General features: G+C 50.7%; 1 protein-coding gene across 7 annotated transcripts in view; it reads right to left on the bottom strand.

Annotated features, from left to right (window-relative positions):
• The window catches only part of SPICE1 (spindle and centriole associated protein 1), a 591,766-nt gene that overhangs the window by 301,623 nt on the left and 269,217 nt on the right, over positions 1 to 20,926 (bottom strand). For all 7 annotated transcript variants that reach the window (XR_013599733.1, XM_078656677.1, XM_078656679.1 and 4 more), the window contains one exon: positions 16,249 to 16,386. Coding sequence is in view for 6 of the 7 variants with exons in the window: in XM_078656677.1 (XP_078512803.1) it covers positions 16,249 to 16,386 (138 nt within the window). In the remaining variant the exon portion in view is untranslated. The remainder of the gene's footprint in view (positions 1 to 16,248; positions 16,387 to 20,926) is intronic.

The raw sequence follows: 20,926 nt of genomic DNA, 5'->3' as shown, positions 1-20,926 counted from the left end.
AAGGCTTTGGAGGTTAGATAAAAAGCCAACATCTCCCTGAAGCAATTGACAACGCTCTCAAAAGAGTGGTGCAAAATTTAGGGAAATCTAACAAAAATTGCTGTGACAATCTTAGTGCTCTCTAGGGTCTATGCCAAAAGAATCTGTTGGACATAACGGTAGGAGAATGATAAAATATGGCTTTATGCATTATGCATGCATGGTTTTGAAAACTATTCTGCAATGGACTGGCAGCCAATGAAGATATTGTCTAGCACCGGAGACAGTCAAAAGTCTTGAGGCTGCAAAGGAGGTAAGCCACTACTTTCTGTATTAGGTTTAGTCATAAAATATGTTTTTAGGAGCTGTCAGAACACCCACATTGCCATAATCCAGTCGAGACTTAATATTGGATTTGGCTGCTAAGATTTAAAGTTTTGAATTAAGAAAGGTAAAAATCTGACAAAGCGTCTTCAATCATAAAAATAGTTTTTTTATATAGGCACTAAATGAGTCTCTAAGGGCAGTGTACAGTCTATAAGAATCCCTAGATTGTAGTCACAAGTGTCTTCTTTGAGAGCAGAACTTATATTAGGAGACCAATCGAAGTTCTCAATGTCACTTTCAAGTATGTCAGTAGAAGCTCAGTCTTTTCTGGATTCAGTTTGGTAACTCTTTCCCTTCTAACAACGTGAGATGGACAAGTTATCACCTAGAAGAGAACTAGACTGAGGCAAAGTATCCTTCTTGTGGTAATTTTTCCAAAATGATGTCTTAAAAAATAATTTTGCACTGTCTGCATACATGAAGAATTTTGAGCTGAGTTGGTTTAACAACATCGCCAAATAGAGCGTGTAAATATTGTAAGATAATGGCAACTAAATGGAGCCCTGTCGGCCACAAAAATCAACATTTTAAGAGGAAGAAGTGAAAGGTGTAGAAAAACTTCTTTGAGTCCTACTCAAAAGGAAGGACCTGAGTCAAGACAGCACCAAGCCTTTAATTTCAAGTGTAATGAGACGGTCATGTGGGATGTTATGGTTAATGGCTGAGCGGTCCAGGAAAACTACAGCTCCTGCATCCCTGGCATCCATCATTCTCAGTCCTATGGGTAGAGTTCTATTATTTTCCTTACACCACTTGCTGATGCATGTCATCCATTAACAAATTGTCTGTTTAGTTATTGTCACAAACTTGATAGCAATTCCAGTACTCATCAGATCTGTTACAGAGTCAAATCTAATCTGAATAACCTCAGTCTGCTCCCAACAGAAAACTGTCAATCAGATAGACATAAGATACCATCCTGTCACCACCAAAAGAAGAAAGGACTGTTTCACACTCAATATTACTTTGTATGAACTGCAAAAATGGCTGCATAAACTGTGTTTGTGTTGCAGTACCCCCCTCTCCCACTTTTTGCTTGGTATTAGATGCAACTTTGACTGAAGTGTACTGGGTTCCCGCTAACCATGTCACCAGTGCCAGTGTTCTTTCCCTAAAAATGTACAATTATTCCACCAATTGGCAAAACATTTAGCATGCTCTGTAAGTTCATAGTAAATGGTACCCTTGATACTTTGGGACTGAGGTACTAAATAGAGACCCTAAGGGCTGCAGCACGAATTGTGCCATCCTAAGGGACCCCTCAACAAGCACATGCAATACTGCCCTTGTGGGCTGCGTATCCTGGTGCAGACAAAAATGGAACCACAACAGGCCACACATCCCTGTGTGGTGTGTCCCCAACACTACTTGTAATATTTGTAAGTCACCCCTAGAGCAGGTTTGACAGCCCTAAGGCAGGGTGCTTAATATTACATGGGAGGGCATACCTGCATGAGAAGATATGCCTGTGTGCTGATCAGTCCTATTACTGCTAGTACAAGTGACCAGGGAAGGCCATTTTAAAACATGTGCTGGACACTGCTGAAAACGATTTTCCCAGCTACATGATGGCTTCACTACAAATAGGGATGTTTGGTATCAAACATCTTGTTTGGTAAACTCACACCGATGCCAGTGTTGAATTTATCAATACATGAACCCAGGGGGCGTGGCTTGAGCGCCGAGGGAAATGGCGGCGTGAGCCCGGAGCTCCGTGCCTATTCCCTACATTCATCCTGTGAAAAGGACCGCGGAGCCAAGGTGTGCCCCGGCGCCGCACTGACCCTTCACGGAGACTGGCTGGGCGGCATCTGACCGGCCAACGGCTACGCAGTGGGCAGAACGACCGCCGATTGCGGCGACCACCTGGGCGGAGTGACCGAGAGCGCCGCAAAAGATGGCGGCCGCGGTGCAGTTCTAGGACTCCGGGGGACAAGCGGGGATCCGCGCTGCCGGAGCTGGAGCGCTGAGCGCGATCGCCGGCTCGGGGCCCCGGGCGGCGATCCCCCTGCTGTGGCGGCCGATCCTTCACCCTCGGCAGCTGAGCGCGGAGACCGCGACCGCGAGAGGCGAAGATCCGCCCGAGGGAGCCGGAGCGGGTGGTGCGTGCAGACGGCCCCCACCGCGGCAAAGACGGGCAGTAGACCGGCGCCCCAGCTCTGGGCCCAGGACACATCAGCAGGTGAGGGGAGGCTACTTTGAGCCGCGCACCACGAGGAACGGTGCACAGAGCGTTTTACTGGGGGCCCCCCTCCCCCCCCCCCCCTCGCTGCGGATGCTGTGGAGGTGTGCAGGGGCATAGCGGGGGTGCCCATAACCTAGTGGAGGATCCTCGGCGGCGCTGGTCCCCTGTGGCGACATACACCAAGCGCACTAGCCCAGGGGGGTAGGAGCGGGCAGCCACAGGCCCCGGGGGACGAGCCACGAGGCGGACGATCCTCAGGTGCACGACCTCGGCGCAGGACCACCCCATAGCGCACAGGAGAGGGCCACGTGGCAGGGGCCCGGAGCACAGCGGACTGCAGGGGAGGTCGGTAGTGGCGAGGCCTACTGCGATGGGGAAGCCAAGAACCAAGGCGGAGGAGGCGGCTACTTCTGGGGCGGCGGAGGGGGGCCCCACCGAGCAGACAGACCTGCAGCGGTTGCAAGATCGAATACTGGAGGCCATAACGGCCACCCGAGAAGCACTCCACAATGATATAGCGCAGGTGGCATCGGGGCTGGGCTTGCTCCGGGCGGACCACGACAAGCTAAAAGACAGGGTCAAGGAGGCCGAGACGGTGATCAAGGAGCTAGCGCCGGCCCATAAGGCGACCGAGAGACAGCTAATGGAGGCCCTGGATCGCATACGCACCCTGGAACGGCGGGCGGAAGACGCTGAAAATAGGAGCCGGCGCGGCAATGTGCGAGTCGTAGGTGTGCCGGAAACGGAGGGAACAACGGACATGGTTGCCTACATGGAGGGATGGCTAAAAACAGTGGTGGCACCGGAGGGACTTTCGCCATTTTTCACTCTGGAGCGGGCCCACAGGGTCCCCTCGGGTCCTCCCAAGCCCGGGCTTCCGCCCAGACCGATAATAGCCAAGGTGCTCCACCACAGGGACAGAGATCTTCTCCTGCGGAGGGCTCGGGAGGATGGCCCCTTTCAAATTGCAAACAGCAGAGTTACACTTTTTCCGGATTTCACTTTTGAGACACAGAAACAGCGGGCCTCCTTCCTCACAATCAAAAAAGAGCTGCGGACTGAAGGGATTGCCTACTCCTTACTTTTCCCTGCCAGGCTGCGAGTCGTGGTGGACGACAAGGCGGTCTTCTTTAGCACGTCGGCGGAGGCCTGGGACTGGTGGGAGACATACAAAGCTGGCACCGACGGAGCCAAGGCGCGAGAGGAACGGGAGAAGGAGCGAGAACGCTCACCGGCACGGCTGCGGAAATCACAGAGGCTGAGGAAGCGTGGGAGGGGGAAGCTAGGACCGACGGCCTCCCAGACTGAAACGGAACGGCGGGCTGCATTACGGGAAGTGGAGAAGCAGGCTCGGGCAGGAGGCCCCGACTCCAGAGGGGCCACGGACTCGGACACTCATGCATCGGCCTCGGGCTCAGAATCGGACCTTTCTGGGATTCTTCGGACTGGAGGGCCGCTGGTGACACCGCAAACGGCGGACGAGATCCTGAATGTCTGAAACACTGGCAGGACACGATGGGTAAAGTTTGGGTGCTGGGAAGTGGGCCCATGCCCACGAGTATAGCGGGGACCGGGGCACGCCGGAGGGCTCAAAGCGGGGAGGACATGTGGAATTGGGGAGGGGGCAGGGAGTTGGGTGGCGCAGCACCCCTTGGGCCGAGTCCGCGCTCCGTAGGCCCTTAAGGCACCCACGGCTGCGGCTGTGTAGTCGAGACCTGGGTCACTCAGGTGTGGGAGTTTGGATGGGAACTAGTATCGTGATATTGGGGCCTATTCTGGGGGTGGGGGGGGGTTCCACAGTTGGGGATTGTTTGTTCTTCTTGCAGGTGTTGACCCTGGGTACACCGTGGGTAGGACTGTTGGGATGTTTTGTTTTGTTCAGGGGGGGCACCACCACCACCGACGGGCGCGGACGGGAGGGAAGATTTCGACCAGATCACTGGGACAATGGCTAATGTGCAAAAGTTGAACTGTATTACCTGGAATGTGCGGGGCCTACATACTATGCAGCGCAGACACAAGGTGCATGCCTATTTAGTACGAAGGGGAGTGCACATCGCGATGCTTCAGGAGACACATCTCACACGGCAGGAGGGGGCGGCGCTACAGAGGAGATGGCGGGGGCAGGTTTACCACACCAGCTATTCAGCCTATGCTAGAGGGGTACTAATATGGATTAGAGCAGGCACACCTTTCCAACTAACGCGCCAGTGGATAGACCAGGAAGGGAGGTATGTGGTGGTGGAAGGGAAGCTGGAAGGTAGAGAGGTTACCCTGGCTAGTATTTATGCCCCAAATGTGGACCAGCTGGCCTTCTTCACGTCGCTTTCGGGGCGACTGGCTCACTCCCTGGCGGGCCCGATCCTTCTGGGGGGCGACTTTAACTCCATTGCGGACCCCTCTTTGGATAGGTCCCACCCCCCCTTGCACGATTCCCCGGTCCACAGGCTATCTAGGGGCAGGAGGGAGTGGCAGGAAAGTTGGGAACTAGTGGATGTCTGGCGCGGTCAGCACCCGACTGACCGGGACTATTCCTTTTTCTCCGGGCTCCACGACTTACATGTCCGGCTGGACACGATACTCTGCTCCAGAGGGGTGTTGCCGCACGTTACGGGGTCTGAGTACCTGACGAGAACGATTTCAGACCATAATCCGCTATTGATCCGGCTAGCGTGGGTGGCAGAACCACCCAGGGTCCCTACCTGGAAACTGCGGCCTGAGACCCTAGAGGACCCCCTCTTCGGAGCGGCCCTAGCGGAGGGGGTGGCTCAATACTTCGCGGAGAATGAAGGTACGGCATCCACTAGGGCGACGGAGTGGGACGCCTTTAAAGTGGTAGTCAGGGGCATCTGCATTAGGGATTATGTGGGCGTGAGGAAGGTGTTGTTGGGCGATTTGGCCAAGGCGGATACCAGGCTGAGGGAGGTGGAGAAGGAGCGGCCAGGGCGCCCTGAGCTCCAGGAGACGCTCTGCACGGCCAGGGAGGCAGTAGCCGTAGAAGTGGAGCGGCTCCGAGCCTTCGACCATAAGCGCTATGTACTGCGCTCCCACGTGGAGGGCGATAAGGCGGGCACCCTCCTAGCGTGGCTCTCGAACCCCACTCGAAGATGCTCCCCCATACTCCAACTAAGGGATGCGGCGGGCGCGGTGCAACACACTCAGCTGGGCATAGTCGACGGCTTCCAGACGTATTACGAGGGCCTCTACAAGAGCTCCCCAGGCGACAGGATGGAGCTGGCGGGACCCTTCTTATCTGGATTGCCCCTCCCACGGCTGGAGGCGGAACAGGCAAAGGATCTGGGATCGGACATCGCGCTAGCAGAGATCAAGGCGGCGGTGCGGCGCATGGCACGGAATAAATCGCCGGGTATCGACGGGCTCCCCATAGAGTTCTATAGTAAGTACCTAGACGTTCTGGCACCACGACTTCTGATCGTGTATAAAGAGGCCAAGGACGCGGGCCGGCTGCCTCAGTCAATGCGGGAGGCGTTAGTGGTCCCACTGCTGAAGCCTGGCAGAGAGGGTGGCGACCCCGCGTCCTATCGCCCACTTTCCATGCTCACCGCAGATTATAAGATCCTGAGCTCCATACTAGCGGCGAGGCTCCTACCTCACATGACGAGCCTGGTACATGAGGACCAGAACGGTTTTATACCGACGCGCAACACCACCATAAACGTCAGGAGGCTTGTCCGCCTCATGGACGGGCTGGTCGGCGGGGCTGGGACGGAGCTGGTCCTTTCGGTCGACATTGAGAAAGCCTTCGACAGCCTGGAGTGGGACTACCTCTATGCTGTGATGGAGCGGTTTGGGCTGGGTCCGGGCTATATTCATTGGACGAAAGTCCTGTATGCGGAGGCATTAGCGAGGGTGAGAGTAGGGGCGACGGTGTCCCTCCGCTACCCGGTAGAACGTGGTACTCGGCAGGGCTGTTCCCTATCGCCGCTTTTATTTGCGTTGGCCATAGAGCCATTGGCGGCTGAGGCCCGGACGGGGCGGCATTTCCGTGGAGTACGAGCTAGAGACGGACAGCATTTTATTTCGCTGTATGCCGACGATTTACTGCTATTCCTCCGCGACGGCGATGAGGACCTGCAGGGAGCGGAAGCGTTGCTAGGAAGCTTTGGAGAACTGTCGGGCCTGAGGGTCAACTGGCCCAAGACGAGTCTTTTCCCGCTGCAGGAGGGCGCGGCCCAGCCACGACACCGGTCGGAGGCGGCCTGGGAACCCGCCTGCATCAAGTACCTGGGGGTCCACATTTACCACACGGCGGAGGCCCTGTTTGAGGGCAACCTGGGAAGATGCGTGCGAGGACTGCGGGGCTGCATGGCCTTTTGGGCCACGCTGCCACTATCGGTGGCGGGCCGAATCTCTTTGCTAAAGATGGTTGCCCTGCCGAGACTGTTATATTACTTCCGGACGCTCCCGATCTGGCTACCCAGCTCCTTCTTTCGGCTGCTTAAATCTCTGGTAACAACGTTTATTTGGGGAGCGGGGCGCTGCAGAGTGGCGCTCGCCACGCTTTCTCGCCCGAAAGATGAGGGGGGACTGGCGGTGCCAGACTTTGAACTTTATTATCTTGCAGCCCAACTACAGATCTTCACGCAGGAGGTGGCGAGAGTGTATCGGGGCCCGGAGGACGACAGCTTGCGGGGAACACCCAGACACATCCTAGCGTATATTACCCTCCAGCAGCGGCTGGACAGTCGGGATTTATCGCTGGAACAGCGCACGTACCGACAATGCTGGAACAGAGTGCAGAGGAGGGCAGGGGTTCGGCGCCCATACGCACCGGAGATCCCTCTGGGCATGCTCACGGCTTTGCCACATGGGGGCGACTGGTCGCAGCTTCAGGGGTGGGAAGAGGCGGGAGTACAAGTGGTCGGGGACCTCTACGACAATGGCGCGCTGCTCCCGTTCCAGGAGTTCATGGACCGCTTTGATGTCCCGAGAGGGGGATTCTTGCTTCATGCGGCGGTGACCAGAGCAATACAGGCCCAATGGGGGGCAGGCCTTGAGGAACCTGGGACGGCGGCAGCGTGCCAGTACACTATGATGGCGGCGGGCACGATCAAGGCGGTAACGTGCCTATACAACCGAATGGTTAGAGAGGCTGCTCCCCCCCTTCCAGCCCTGAAAGCCAAGTGGGAGGCGGACCTGGGTAGGGACATACCCGACATAACGTGGGCACAGCTAATCCGTAGGGCTCGCAACAGCACGAGAAACGCTCGCTTCCAATTAATCCACTATTACACATTACACAGGGCGTACATGACCCCGGGGAGGATCAGGCGGTATTTCGGGGCGGTAACAGCAACTTGTCCCCGGTGCCCGGAGGAAGGGGCGGAATTAGTGCATATGCTATGGGCGTGCCCGGCCCTTCGGGATTACTGGCAGGAAATAGGGGAAGTATTGAATGAGGTGACAGATAGGACCATAGACTATGGACCGGCGGAGTGTCTCTTGCATTGGTTCCCCCATACCCCCAAGACCAAACTCACGAGCAAATTCATCGATATGGGGTTGATGGTGGCTAAGAGGGAGATCACTAGGAACTGGAAGGCGAGGGTGGGGCCAACTCCACGGAGGTGGCGGCAGGAATTTCTAAAATGGGCTGCGGCTGACAGCACACATAGGTACCAGCTGGCGCGCAGGACCCCTACCCAAACTGCAGCAGACACTGCGACCTCGTGGGAAGTGATGGTTCAAGCACTCAGGGATACTGAGGCTAACGAAGAGGAGGAGGCCCCCGACGTAGACAGGGTGGCAGAGGCCAGTTGAGCGCCCAGTAGCAGCAGTAATGCAGGGGGGCTCTTACCAGTACCCCAGACATGTCCGTTAGAGTCGCCTTAGTTGGTAGGTGGTGGGGGGGAAGGGGCATGGGGGGGGGGGAGTTGTAGGTACAGCGCAGGGGGTGGGAGTTGGGGGTATTAGCGCACAGTTGGGTAGGACTATAAAAGTAAGCATGCACGTGATCCTTTTGACAGCCACTCCTCTATCTAGAACGTCAGGCATGAAAGAGCGGAGACATCATCGCCGCCCAACCCCTGGGTTGTGGGCATAACGGCTGTGTACTGGTTGACGTGCCACACTGTATACCTGCTCGCTTTTATGACGCTGTTTCTATATGTCAAGGCCTGTACAGGTATGCTTACAATAAAAATTATTTAAAAAAAAAAAAATCAATACATGAACCCAGGGGGCACCTTAGAGGTGCTGCCTGAAAACCTACCAGCCTCTGATGGGCTTATTGACTGGATTCTGCTATCCTGCCACCGCAGACAGTGTTCTGATCACCTAGAGTGGCAGCCTTGGCTCTCAGGAGGCCAAGACCAAAGGTCTGACTAGGAAGAGCATGTGACACTTCCTCCCACAGGATGACCTGCTAATTAGCCTCCATGGGTTAGCAAGCTTCAAAGAAGCCACCTCCTTTGGAATGTGAATCTTGCTTCCATCACAGGAGAGCAAGCCACAGACCACCTCCTTGTCCAGAGCCCCCTTGGCACATGGACAGGAGAGCAAATTAGCTAGTCAGGTAGGTGTGCCACCTCCAGGATAGTACCACCCCATAAGGTGGGCTACTGTGAGGTGAAGACGATTTTTCAGAACTAGCAAGAATTCTGAGACAGGATCATGCCCACTTCCCTCAGGAAGTGGTCATATAGTGCTGTAGTGACCCCAAGGGTCAGTAGCCCACTGGCTACTACCCTACCCTCTCCTAAAACCCTAAATTCTGTATTTAGGGGAGCCCCTGGTACCGGAGAAACAAATCCTGGCTACCTAAGAAGAGAGGGGACCCCAAAGAGCAGCAAAAGCAGAGAAGAACACCTGTAGGAAGTTGGCTCTGTTATATACTATACCAAAGTAAGACATAGTGTGCACAAAGTCCTGTGGATCCCCAGAGGCTAAATTAGATTATACCTTTCTCTGTTTTGTGGTAGTGCTGTTGAGCATATAGGCTTATCAGAGGATAGTGTTAAGCACTTGTTGTTCACACACAGTCAAGAAATGAGGCACACACTTAACGCCTTAACGGCGGCCGCGATTTTGCGGAAGTGCGGCACTTCCGAAAAACAGGCGGAGCCGCGTCGACCATTGGCTGACAGCAGCACTGGGGAGGTAGTCGACGGCAGCACGGAATAGGATAATGACCAAGTTCAATGTTTGCATAAGAATATTACTTAGTTACTTATATTTTGGAACCAAGAAAAACTCAGTTGCAGGTCAGTACCAGTTTAAAAATAGCAATATTTCCAGGAACAGTAGGAATGTGTTGTAAATAGCAATTGGAATACTTTACAGTAGTATTAGAGATATGTTGTGGTGCCAATCGACAGTAGCAACACTTAGCAATGTAGAAAATAGACAAAAAATACAATATAATCCTATGGAAGGAAAACAATTATGCACAGTGACAGGTAGGTATACTACTTACAATCCCAGTCTTCGGGGGTTTGGACCAACACATGGCAAAGTCCAAGTGGACACTTTATCTGCACCACCAGATATTGGTAGCACTGTACTAAACGCTGAGTGGTGAATAGCATTTCAACAAGGAAATCCTCATCTTCTTGGAGCTTGTACAACTCTACCTTGTGGAAAGTGGCAGCCCTGTGAATGACCTTGTGAAAAGAAGTGGTATTGTCAGGTGAGGATGGTGTGGTAGGGTAGAGGCATGGGTTTGTATTTCCCGGTGGATCGACGTTAGTCAACCCATTGGTCTACCCTAGACTTGGGATCGAATAGGGCCTGGTATTGATCAAGCAGGAATGAGATGCTTCGCCCCATAAGAAGAATGTGAGGAACCCTCTGGTGAATGAGGCGGAGGGAGTCCCTATGGTGGTGGTGGTGAAGAGGTGGAGAGGAAGCAGGTGGAGGGGGGAGGAGAACAGAGACAAGATGGTAGAGGACTAGTGCTCCTGTTCTGGTGCTTTTGAACTTTGGCTGGAGGTGTAGGATCCCATGCAAGGATCCTCCTTGAATGTTAGTTTCCCCTTTACAGGGACAGTGCCCTAGACCTTTTGGAGGAGGCTTGATAACAGTCCTTCTGGTCTGCGGGTGGATGAAAATCAGTTTTTGCCTGGCATTGAGCTCCTCATGGTGACGCTGGTCTGCTTTGGTTCTTAGATCCAGCGGGACAGGGGTTTGGGCACCAGACGCTTCGGCAACGAAGAATTCTTATGGCCTACAGGCACTTAAGAAGCTTTCAGCGTGATAGGATTTTCGGATCAGAAGAGGGCTTTGTGGGTGTTTTAAGTGCTATTGCAAAAATGTTGTTGGAGATAGAGGCCAGGTCTTATGTGGCTGTTTCAGTGCCCGAGGCTCGCTCGAATTCAGATCTAATGCCTTCTGTAGATGCCAGCCATGGCCTTGAGGCAGTGGCGAACCAGAAACCTGTAGCTGGACTTCAGGGCTCGATGCCAGACTCCTCCTCACCGTGCATGGCCTGTGTTCGATATCGGGGAGGTGGTAGAGGGAGGGATGTCGTACTCACGGTTGAAATCTCGTTGCATGGATGTACACCCTGAACCTGGGGCTCCCCTGTCTCAGACTGCGAGTGAGAGATAGGGTTGGCATGAAGTGGACTGGCTACAAGCCTGAGAGCTGCTGGTGTGATTCGCCCTCAAAATCTTGGTCCCCGAAGAGATCAGGGCTGTCATCTTCCTGCTGATGTGTCATGGTACGTCCAGCAAGCTGTTGGTCTCGTCGGTATTGCAGGATCTTCTTGGAGTGGAAGGTGAGACAGGCGGAGCAGGAGGCCTTGCCATAGTTGAGACAGAGAGAGAGACAGAGGTTGCACACTTTATGGTGGCCTGACCAGGGGTATTTCGAAAGACACTGTGGACAGTACTAGAAGGGAGTCCTTTTAATTATGAAGTCTGCATTCTTGAAGAGGAAGACTCAGTGAAGACCCCGGGACAGCAGGGGACCCGAGGTTGTGACAATGATGAAATGTACTGCAACATTGTTTGCATCAATAGGAGTGGAGGAACCGTAAAAATATGACAAAGAACAACAGAGGCCCTGATGTCCTGGCAATACCTGTGGGCTTCTATATACTCTATGCTAACAGGACATCGGGTAAGCCTGGAGGCGGAGTGGCTGCTATTATCCAACACAAACATAAATTCACTTCCCTTCAGACCAGCATTTTACCCCATGTCGACAGTCTTATTCTAAAATTCGACACCCCAAGTCCCCCTTCATTTGTGCTCTCGTTTATCGCCCCCCAGACCACATGCCTCTGTTCCCGCAACTCTTTGGTGAACTCGTCTCACAACTAGCCATCAATCACGCTAGGATTATTAACCTTGGCGACTTTAACTACTGGCCTGCTGACACATATGAGAGCTCCGCATCGGTTGAGTTCACGGACTGTCTACAGGACATGAACTTCCTTCAACACGTGCACAAGCCCACCCACGTCAAAGGCATTACCTTGGACCAAGTCTGGACCTCCAACCTAGAAATTACCTCACCCCTAGTCTCTCCTTGTACATGGTCTGATCACTATCGTATCTCCTTTAACATTACTGTTACCCACTTTACCATGCCACTAACAATCTTCTGACTAGAAATTGGAAACGAGCTAACTTAGATGATTTTCACGCCACTCTAATTGCTACCTTTCCCCAAGAAGAAGCACAGGCCTCCACCTCCCTGCAAGCTTCCAGTCTTGATAACTGGCTAGAAGTAGCCAGCAACAAGGTAGCTCCTCTGAGAAAAAGGTTACTCAAACGCCCCCATGACGCCCAACGTTGGTTTTCTGACGCCCTAAAAAAGGAAAAACTAGCACTCAGGCAGGCAGAACGCCGTTGGCGTAGAGCCTATGCTCCTGAGGAGAGAGCGACATATGTCGCCTTTCAAAAAAGCTACAAAGTGTCCATTGTTAAGGCTATTTCTCCCCAAAAATCATGAATTCTACTACGAAGGCCAAGGACATCTTCTCGATTGTCAACGAGCTTGCCCAACCTGATAGGGTTACCCAAAAATCTACACCCTCACAATCACTATGCGACTCTCTAAACTTTTTTTATAGATAAGATTACTGCTATCAAACATAATATCCCTACTCCCACTTCCCCCTCCACTCTCCCCATTATCTTTAAAAACCCTTCTACGCTCGACTCTATCCCTCCAAAATCAAGACACTCCTAAACAGAGTGGGATCTGGCTCCCCCAATGACTGTTGCTACAGTCATCCCCATACTGAAAAAGCCCAACGCTGACCCCGCTGTATTAAGCAATTTTCGTCCCATTTCTCTGCTCCCCTACCTCAGTAAAATTCTAGAGGCCCATGTCACAAACTGTCTCAGCTCATTTATTGAGCACACGATTCCCGGCAAGCGGGCTTTAGACCCGTTCACTCCACAGAATCCGTCATTTTGGCAGTGATGGACGAACTTAGAAATGGAGCTGACAATAACATCAGGCCCTGGTGCTCCTGGATCTTTCAGCGGCGTTTGACACGGTCGGTCATCAACTTCTGATCGACCGTGTCAGCAACGCCGACATCCAGGGCCTGGCCCTGAAGTGGATCATCTCCTTCCTTGATGGGCGCTCCCAGGCTGTACGCCTAAATAATTTCTTGGCAAAAAAAACCAGACTTTCCTGTGGGGTTCCCCAGGGCTCGGCCCTCTCGCCCCTTCTTTTTAACTTATATATGCAACCCCTGATTGTGTCGCTACGCAACAACCCTGTCACTATCTTCAAATATGCTGACGACCTCCAGCTGATTTTTAATATTGACTCTTCGGATACTTCCATCACTGACTTTCAAACCACCATGCTCTTTATCAGCGAATGGATGTACCACAGTCAACTTAAACTCAATTCTGATAAAACCGAGCTGGTTTTAGTCGGAGGTTCCGCTAACCCTTGGAACCCCAGCTTCTGGCCGCCCTCATTAGGCTCCGCTCCCAACCCAGTCAACTCTGTTAAGAGCCTCGGAGTAACCATCTGCAGTGACCTCTCGCTTAAGCCCCAAATTAATACAGTAGTCTCCACCTGCTTTTTCCATCTCCGCAGAATCCGCAAAATCTGCAGATTCCTTAGCAGGGAAGCTCTTACCCTTGTCATCATGGCTCTTGTCACCTCCCGTATCGATTATGCAAACGTTTTGTATGTCAGCATCCCGGCATACCAACTCCATCGCCTGCAACTCGTACAAAACCAGGCAGCTAGGCTCATCTTTCACCAACCCAGACACAAACATGTTAGTCCCCTCCTGAAGAGCCTGCATTGGCTACCTGTAGCTAAACGCTGTCTGTTCAAACTTGGCTGCACCATCTTTAAAGCTCTCGCCAACCAATCCCCCGCCTTCATCTCTTCCCGGATTCAACGCTACACACCGTCACGTGAACTTCGCTCCTCTTGTCTTAATTTGCTCTCCATTCCTACCTTCAGACGGAAAAAGCATGGAGGTCTGAGTTTCTCCTTCGTAGCCCCCCGTTTTTGGAACTCCCTCCCTAATGAGCTAAGACTGGCCATATGCTACACCAAATTGAGAACTCTCCTGAAAACTCTCCTATTTTCTCAAGCATATCAATAAGTACCCTATGCCTCTGCTCCGCTTCCCTCAGTGCCATGAAACCGCTTGGTATAAGCGCGCTTAAGAAATTCTTTTAACATAACAAACAGAGGCGTACACCTGAAGCTCAATGGTTACCCGTATGCACCAGAGAGCAAAAAAATCTAACAATGGAACAAATGCCCATACGCATTACCACAGTTATAGGAGGAGTAGCTATGTATCATGACTCGAAAGACTTCTCTGAACATGGCATGAGCATGCAGAGCATGTGTATTTACAGCTACACATGCTACAAACACAAATGTTCCTTCCTTTCTATGGAGGAAAAACCCTTTATTATGCATGCTTCTGAAGAAGGAAATTGGTATCAGCAGTCTATCCTACAGGTGCCTACTCAACGTTTGCGGTGGTCTCACCTATGTAGGTGATTTGAAAAGTAGAGAAGGCAGGCAGTGGTAAGGCAGTAGACTGGGATTCGGTGTTGACAGCACAGCTGCAATGGATGTTTGAATTTGAAATCATGATTCCTGAAAGAACTGCAAAACTGGTTTAAAGAAAACTGATTAGTGGTCCATACTAGCACTGGAAAGACTATGAAGAAGGATATTCTAAGAGGACAATGCAGGCGTTCTTGCTTTGGAACCATGATCTTTAAGTTAGGAAGTGAACTGCAGGACTTCATAGATGGAGGAGGTGAGAGGGGCACTGACTAGAAGTTGTGTATTCTTTGTAACACAAAGTGTCCTGTTAAGAGGGAACTTAAAGTGGCATATTCTCCTTATTGTTTTGAGATAACTCAGCTTGATCTGATGCCTGGGGTGAAGAGTTTGCCTGAGACCTTAATGACTCTGGAGTTGCAGATTTAAATAATAACAAAAATAGTTTGGGTACATTCATGTTACACTACAGGATCTCAGGGCAATGGTGAAGTAAAAGCAAACTGAATAGAAGCATCACTTTACTGCAACTTAAATATTAATGTTGGTTAAACCTATATATGCACACTATTTTAATAGATCATTTTTGTTAAGCATACAAAGGTAATACAGAGGAGAAATGGAGCTGTACAAGAAGAAATGGTATAGATTATCTACTATATTCAAGACCAGTTCATACCTATATGTCATACATTATACATACTGAGCTTTGTGATGAGAAAGTCAACATCTACATGGTACAGAGAGGTAAATTATTTGATGTGCGATACAACAAAGAACAAATCTGAGACAAAGAATTTTAGCATATTTGTAAGATTCGGTGATGCATAGATCACCAAGATGCAGAGGGAACACTGCATACCAAGATATAAGCAAGTAATTGAAGTCAAACTAACTTATGTTTACAAAGAAGTTACACCTCTTCCTGACCTCGAGTCAATATGATTTAGCATAAAAAAGGAACCCAGTCACCATAAAACCTCCCTATGTGCTCTGATAGTGCCAAAAGGCTTTAACAGTGCTTAACCAACAATTGTAACGAAGAATTTTTAAAGTTATGTTTTGGGCACCACTGTTTCACTGGTTGCGTAAAATACTACTTTGAAACAAGCCTTGCCCAGCATGCAGAGTTCAAAATCTGACCTCTAACCAATGGATTCAAGCAGGGACTCACTTGGGGTGACTGAAAACTGATGCAGCTGTGGATTAAAAATGATTCAACATTGATGTTAGTAGTAGAACAGATGTAATACATGGTAAGAGGTCAGTAAGGTGAAGGATACAACATCTTCACTTTTTTAAACAAAGCCTGTGTTCAACTTCGAAGGGAAGACTAGGATACCAAATTACCAGACTGGTGTTCTTGAACAGTGGGTCCTTTATAGACCGGCACACTTAATACTCACACTTAAGACACTATTTATTCTTAGTTCAATAACAGTAGTCGGTGGATCAGAGATGGAAAAGGAGACTAAGTCAAGGATTGTTCCTAGAAGTTTTTATCATGTGTGTTTGTATCAGCCGCCAAATGATACACTTTAAAGAAGATTGTAGAGTTATTTTTGTTAGATAAACATGAAATTTTGTGAATCTGTTTTACTTTTTACTACTTTCCATTGAAATTGCTTTATGTTGAAAATTGAAAAGAAATGATAATAGTTTAAAGAAATGCAGTTAATTGGGTTTCATTTCATTTTTATCAGGAAATGTACCAATAAAGAACACACCTTTTGCTCCAGTGTGTATAGATTTCTTGTGACAAGGGTTCAGCACTTGACCAATATTAGTGGTTTCAGAAGTTTCATCGGGTTTCTCCGAAAGAAGGCGTGACCTGGCCCTCTGCACCACAGTAGTTCCATTCAGTGCTGTTTGAAACAAGATTAAACAGAGGTAAGATATTTAAAGGTCATACATTACAATTTTCATTGTAGAGAGTAGAGGAGGTTGCTTTTTGTGTCCATGTTTCAACAGGCAAATATGTTGATTCATTACAGTCAAAAGCACAGGAGACTCCAATGACATTCACCAGAATAGTCAACTGTGCCTCTGATTGTCAAGAATACTGCAACTGGAGCATAATAATTTAGTTTTGCTGTACCACTTCAGGACAGACTGATGGGTGAAGAATTTGGCAGACATCAGGGGACTACTTTGCACTGATTATTATTTTCATCAAACACTCAAACCACTGGCAAAAACTAGGGGTACCAGTCCAACCCATCGCTCTTTTGCTCACCATGCCACCTCAGTTTGGACCCAGCTATATGCAAATCAGTCTTGACCTTGCTCCTCATAGAACCAGTCCTGCCCGAACTGCCAAGCCAAGTTCTCCCTGAACCGGAACACAAGCAACCCAGGACCGGCATAGTCCTAGTTATGGGCTCATCATTCTGGTTCACCTCAGCATTTGGTGTCACCTAGTATATAGCAAGATTGCAGTTCCTGAGAAGTTTCTTAACTCGCTGGACGAGATAGTGTTTTTTAGCATAGGAGGTATCTACCCCATGTGTTTACGCTTCGATAGAAACATTTGAGAATTGTTGGGAAGACATTTTCATGTAAACCTGATGAAGGTGGTTTTATCATGTGATCCACCGAAACGCGTCGCATTAACAAAGGATTATGCTTCATCTATTTAGAAAATAATTCCGACACTTTTGCTGAATTTAATTTTCTGTATTTACCTCCTTTTTACTAATAGGAATCTATTGTTTCCTTACTTTGAATGTCCCTCCCTCTTTTTTAATTATTGTTGAATTACTGTTTTTAAACATTGCATTGTGTAATAAATTGTCCAGATCTTTTCATAATTTCATTTGTGTTTTGCCTCATAAGTACAGTATTTTTTAGTTTATATGTTTTTGGTTTTAATCGTGTATTGAATGTTTGTCACTTTAATAAGGTGCCCCAAAGGGAACTTTTTGCGTGACTGAATAGTCTTTTTGGTACCCCATCCCTTTGGTTGCGGGGTCCCTCTCTCTTTTATTAGACAAAGTGATGTATCGATAACTTCTTTTCTTATTTTGAACATGCGTTTATTATTTAAGGACAAAACAATCAGAAAGGTAAACACCAAATTTAATTTTTATGACAACAAATAATCTCATTAGAACAATATATCTAATTCCAAAATGCTTATACAAATTTTGAATCTGAAGTAGATTAGCAAAAGGCATTAGTTGTGGAGGAAAAGACTATAAAATATGGGCGTAACAGATGATGTGTGTTTACTGTCACCTCATCCAGAAAAGTAACTAGCATTGGGGGGCAGAGCTAGCCGGCGACCCAGATGGCTGCCTGAGTCCGGAGCTCCTCCGCTCTGAACCACTATCCTTCAATTATCCTGCACATTTGGGACTGCCAACGTACTATTTTGGTGCCTGGAAGGTTGAGTGGTCTTCGCGACCCCACTGGAGGGGGAACGATTGAGCCTGCTGACCGGAGGATGGAGATCTGTAGACCAGTGTAGTGGCGAGGGGGACCCCACGCCGGGGAGCGGGCCGCGTCTCCTACCCTTGATGGTGTGAGAGGGTGAGTGCTTAACTGCGGAGAGGCCTCTCCCCTCTCCCCGGCTCTTGATTTGGCCTCCCTGATACGCCGTCGCTGGGTCTGCCCCGTGGCGCGTCTTCGGCCTGGAAGTGCTGTGGGGCACTGGCCTTGGCGGGGACGCCCGCGTGGACACTGAACTTTGGCGCTCTTTTGATCTACACACCTGCGACTGGTGCCTTGGGGGCTGTGGCTGACTGCTCCACCCTCCTTGAGCCGGTATTCGTCCGACGACCTGTCGGCCACGTGGGGACCGCGGACGCCTCTGCTTCTCCTCCTGCGCTGACCCTCCCCCGCGCTGATTGCCGGTACCACTTCATCGCCTAGAGGGTGCGAGCGAGATGTGCGTTGCCTGTTGCACTACACCGGGGCCCCGGGACTCTCCTCTCTTCGCCATGGGGCGCCAAGACAGGACGCAGCCGAAGCTCTCCTTTGCGAAGCAGGGCTCGAAGACGGCGGAGGCCGCGGGAGATGGCGGGGAGACTGGTGGGGACCGGCTGGAGGAAACTCCTCAGCAGGATCTAAGGGAGATACTCCTAGCCATGGAAAAGAACCTACAGGGAGGTATGACGGCCATCAGCACGAAGCTCGACGCTTTAACATACCGCTTGGATCGCATGGCGGAACGGCTGGATAAACATGCGGAAAGGCTCGGTATGTTGGAGCGCTGCATTACTGAGGGTGAGGAGGCTCACACCACGCTGGAGACGGACAACAGACGGCTTAGTGGGGCCATGCAGACACTCCTGGATAAAACGGAAGACTTAGAAGCCCGTTCTCGCCGCTGTAACCTGCGTGTCACGGGCCTTCCGGAGAGCACCCCCCACTGGCAACATGGAGCTGTATATGGAGGGCCTGCTGAAAAAGCTGCTGGGGGATGAGGCATTCTCCCACATGTTTGTGGTGGAAAGGGCACATCGATCCTTGGGGCCCCGGCCCAAACCGGGTGCGCCACCGCGTCCCATTATAGCCAAACGTTTCAATTATCGAGATCGAGACATTGCGCTCATATTGGCCAGAGAAAAGCAACCTTTGCAGTATGAGGGATCGATCTTATCTATTTACCCTGACTTTACGGCTCGAGTTCAGGAGGCCCGGAAACAATTTGCACCTATGAAACGCCAACTGAGAGAAATGGGCGCGGACTATGCAATGCTATACCCTGCGAAGCTGCGTGTCAACCGACAGGGGAAATCTCTCATCTTTACTGACCCTAAGGCGCTCCAAAAGACTCTGAAAGAGTGGCAGTGTGAGAGGCAACACCCGCGACGTGAGGACGCTGAGCAGGATGGGGGCTCCCTGGACGACCAGGACTGATTGGGACAGGCTTTGAACTGCTTGCTGCCCGGTTGGGACACCTCAGGTTTGGCTGCTGCTTTCTTTACTCTCTGATGGCAGTTATACCGCTTGACCTGACAGGGCCTGATGTCCTGGAAGTGAACGATTCAATTACTCAATACTCAGGCATTGTCAGGAACCTGCTTATCGAACTTGAGATGGCTGGGTCTATGATCCCCTGAGTTGATGCACCATCTTTGACAATGTGTATGAGTATACCACTATAATTGCTTGATTATCACTGACAATATAATATGTTTGAATGTACGCCCCTGTTTGCTACCTGGTTGTGGGCGGGCTAGTGCCCCCCTTGAGCGGGGCGATTCCTCCCTATGTCCTACTCTTGGATCCGACTCTGCTTGGTTCTCAAATGTGTATGTTGTGGCAATAATGCCACGCTTCCTTCTACAAGGTTCTGGGGAGGGGGGGGGGGGGGTGACGGAGGGGCGGTTCATGGGCTGTTGCTGTTGTACACCCCTGGTACGCACTAGCTTGGCTACCTCTGCCCTCGCATGCTTACCACTGTTTATATGGCATTTGTGTGGGGGGAGGGATGGATGTTATATGGGAGGAGAGGGAGTTTGCGATTGTTGTAATGCAGAGGGATGTATGGAACGGGGGGGATGTCTGTTGGGGTGGATGGATGATCGCGGCAAGCGTGGGTGGGGGGATGGAGTGATTCAGTCCTAAGGGCTTTTTTGTTGCTTGGCGATGCAGAGCAGATGTTGCTTGTGGTATGTGGATTGACTAGCAGTGGTGACAGCGATGGACATGCAATTCTGCGAGTTACTAAAATATATGTGGTTGATGCGATTTCTTTCACTTCTTTATGGCGGGGGACATGACGGATGGGGATGCGACTCCTGACACACTGCGGCTCCTGACATGGAACGTGAGGGGCTTGAATGATCACTGCAAGGTCCGTAGGGTTCTCCAGTACCTGGCAAAGCACAGGGTAGACATTGCAATTTTGCAGGAGACGCACTTGGCGCCTCATAGTCCTATCCTTGAGTAGAGAGGGCTCCGTGGTAATATCCAGGCTGCAGGTTTTACAACTCATGCCCGCGGGGTTCTTACTTGGCTTAATCCTAAATCCTCCTTTTCTTGGACGCCTGTGGCCACTGACAGTGAGGGGCGGTTCACGATTACGGCCTGTTCTGGTAGGGGTCTGGACATGCACATAGTGAATACGTATGGCCCCAATTTTGATCTCCCTAGCTTTTACACGACACTGGCTCAGAAGGTCTCTGCATTTGTTGACAAGGTTGTGTTTTGGGGCGGCGACTTCAACCTGACTTTGCGCCCAGCGCTGGACAGATCGGATGGCCCATACAGGCCGCCTTCGGCTTCTGCCCGCACACTGACTACGCATTTATCTAACCTAGATTTACTTGATGTCTGGCGTCATAGATACCCGTTGCAGGGCGGATTCACACACTAGTCTACCCCCCATAACATTCACACGAGGATAGACTACTGGTTTTATGTCCTCGACTTATCTGCGGGACGTGCGGACCTGTG

Source organism: Lissotriton helveticus, chromosome 8 (genome assembly GCF_964261635.1).
Source record: "Lissotriton helveticus chromosome 8, aLisHel1.1, whole genome shotgun sequence".
In the NCBI taxonomy this organism is placed as follows: domain Eukaryota; kingdom Metazoa; phylum Chordata; class Amphibia; order Caudata; family Salamandridae; genus Lissotriton; species Lissotriton helveticus.
The sequence above is the reverse complement of the archived record's forward strand: the minus strand, read 5'-3'. Positions and strand labels throughout refer to the sequence as shown.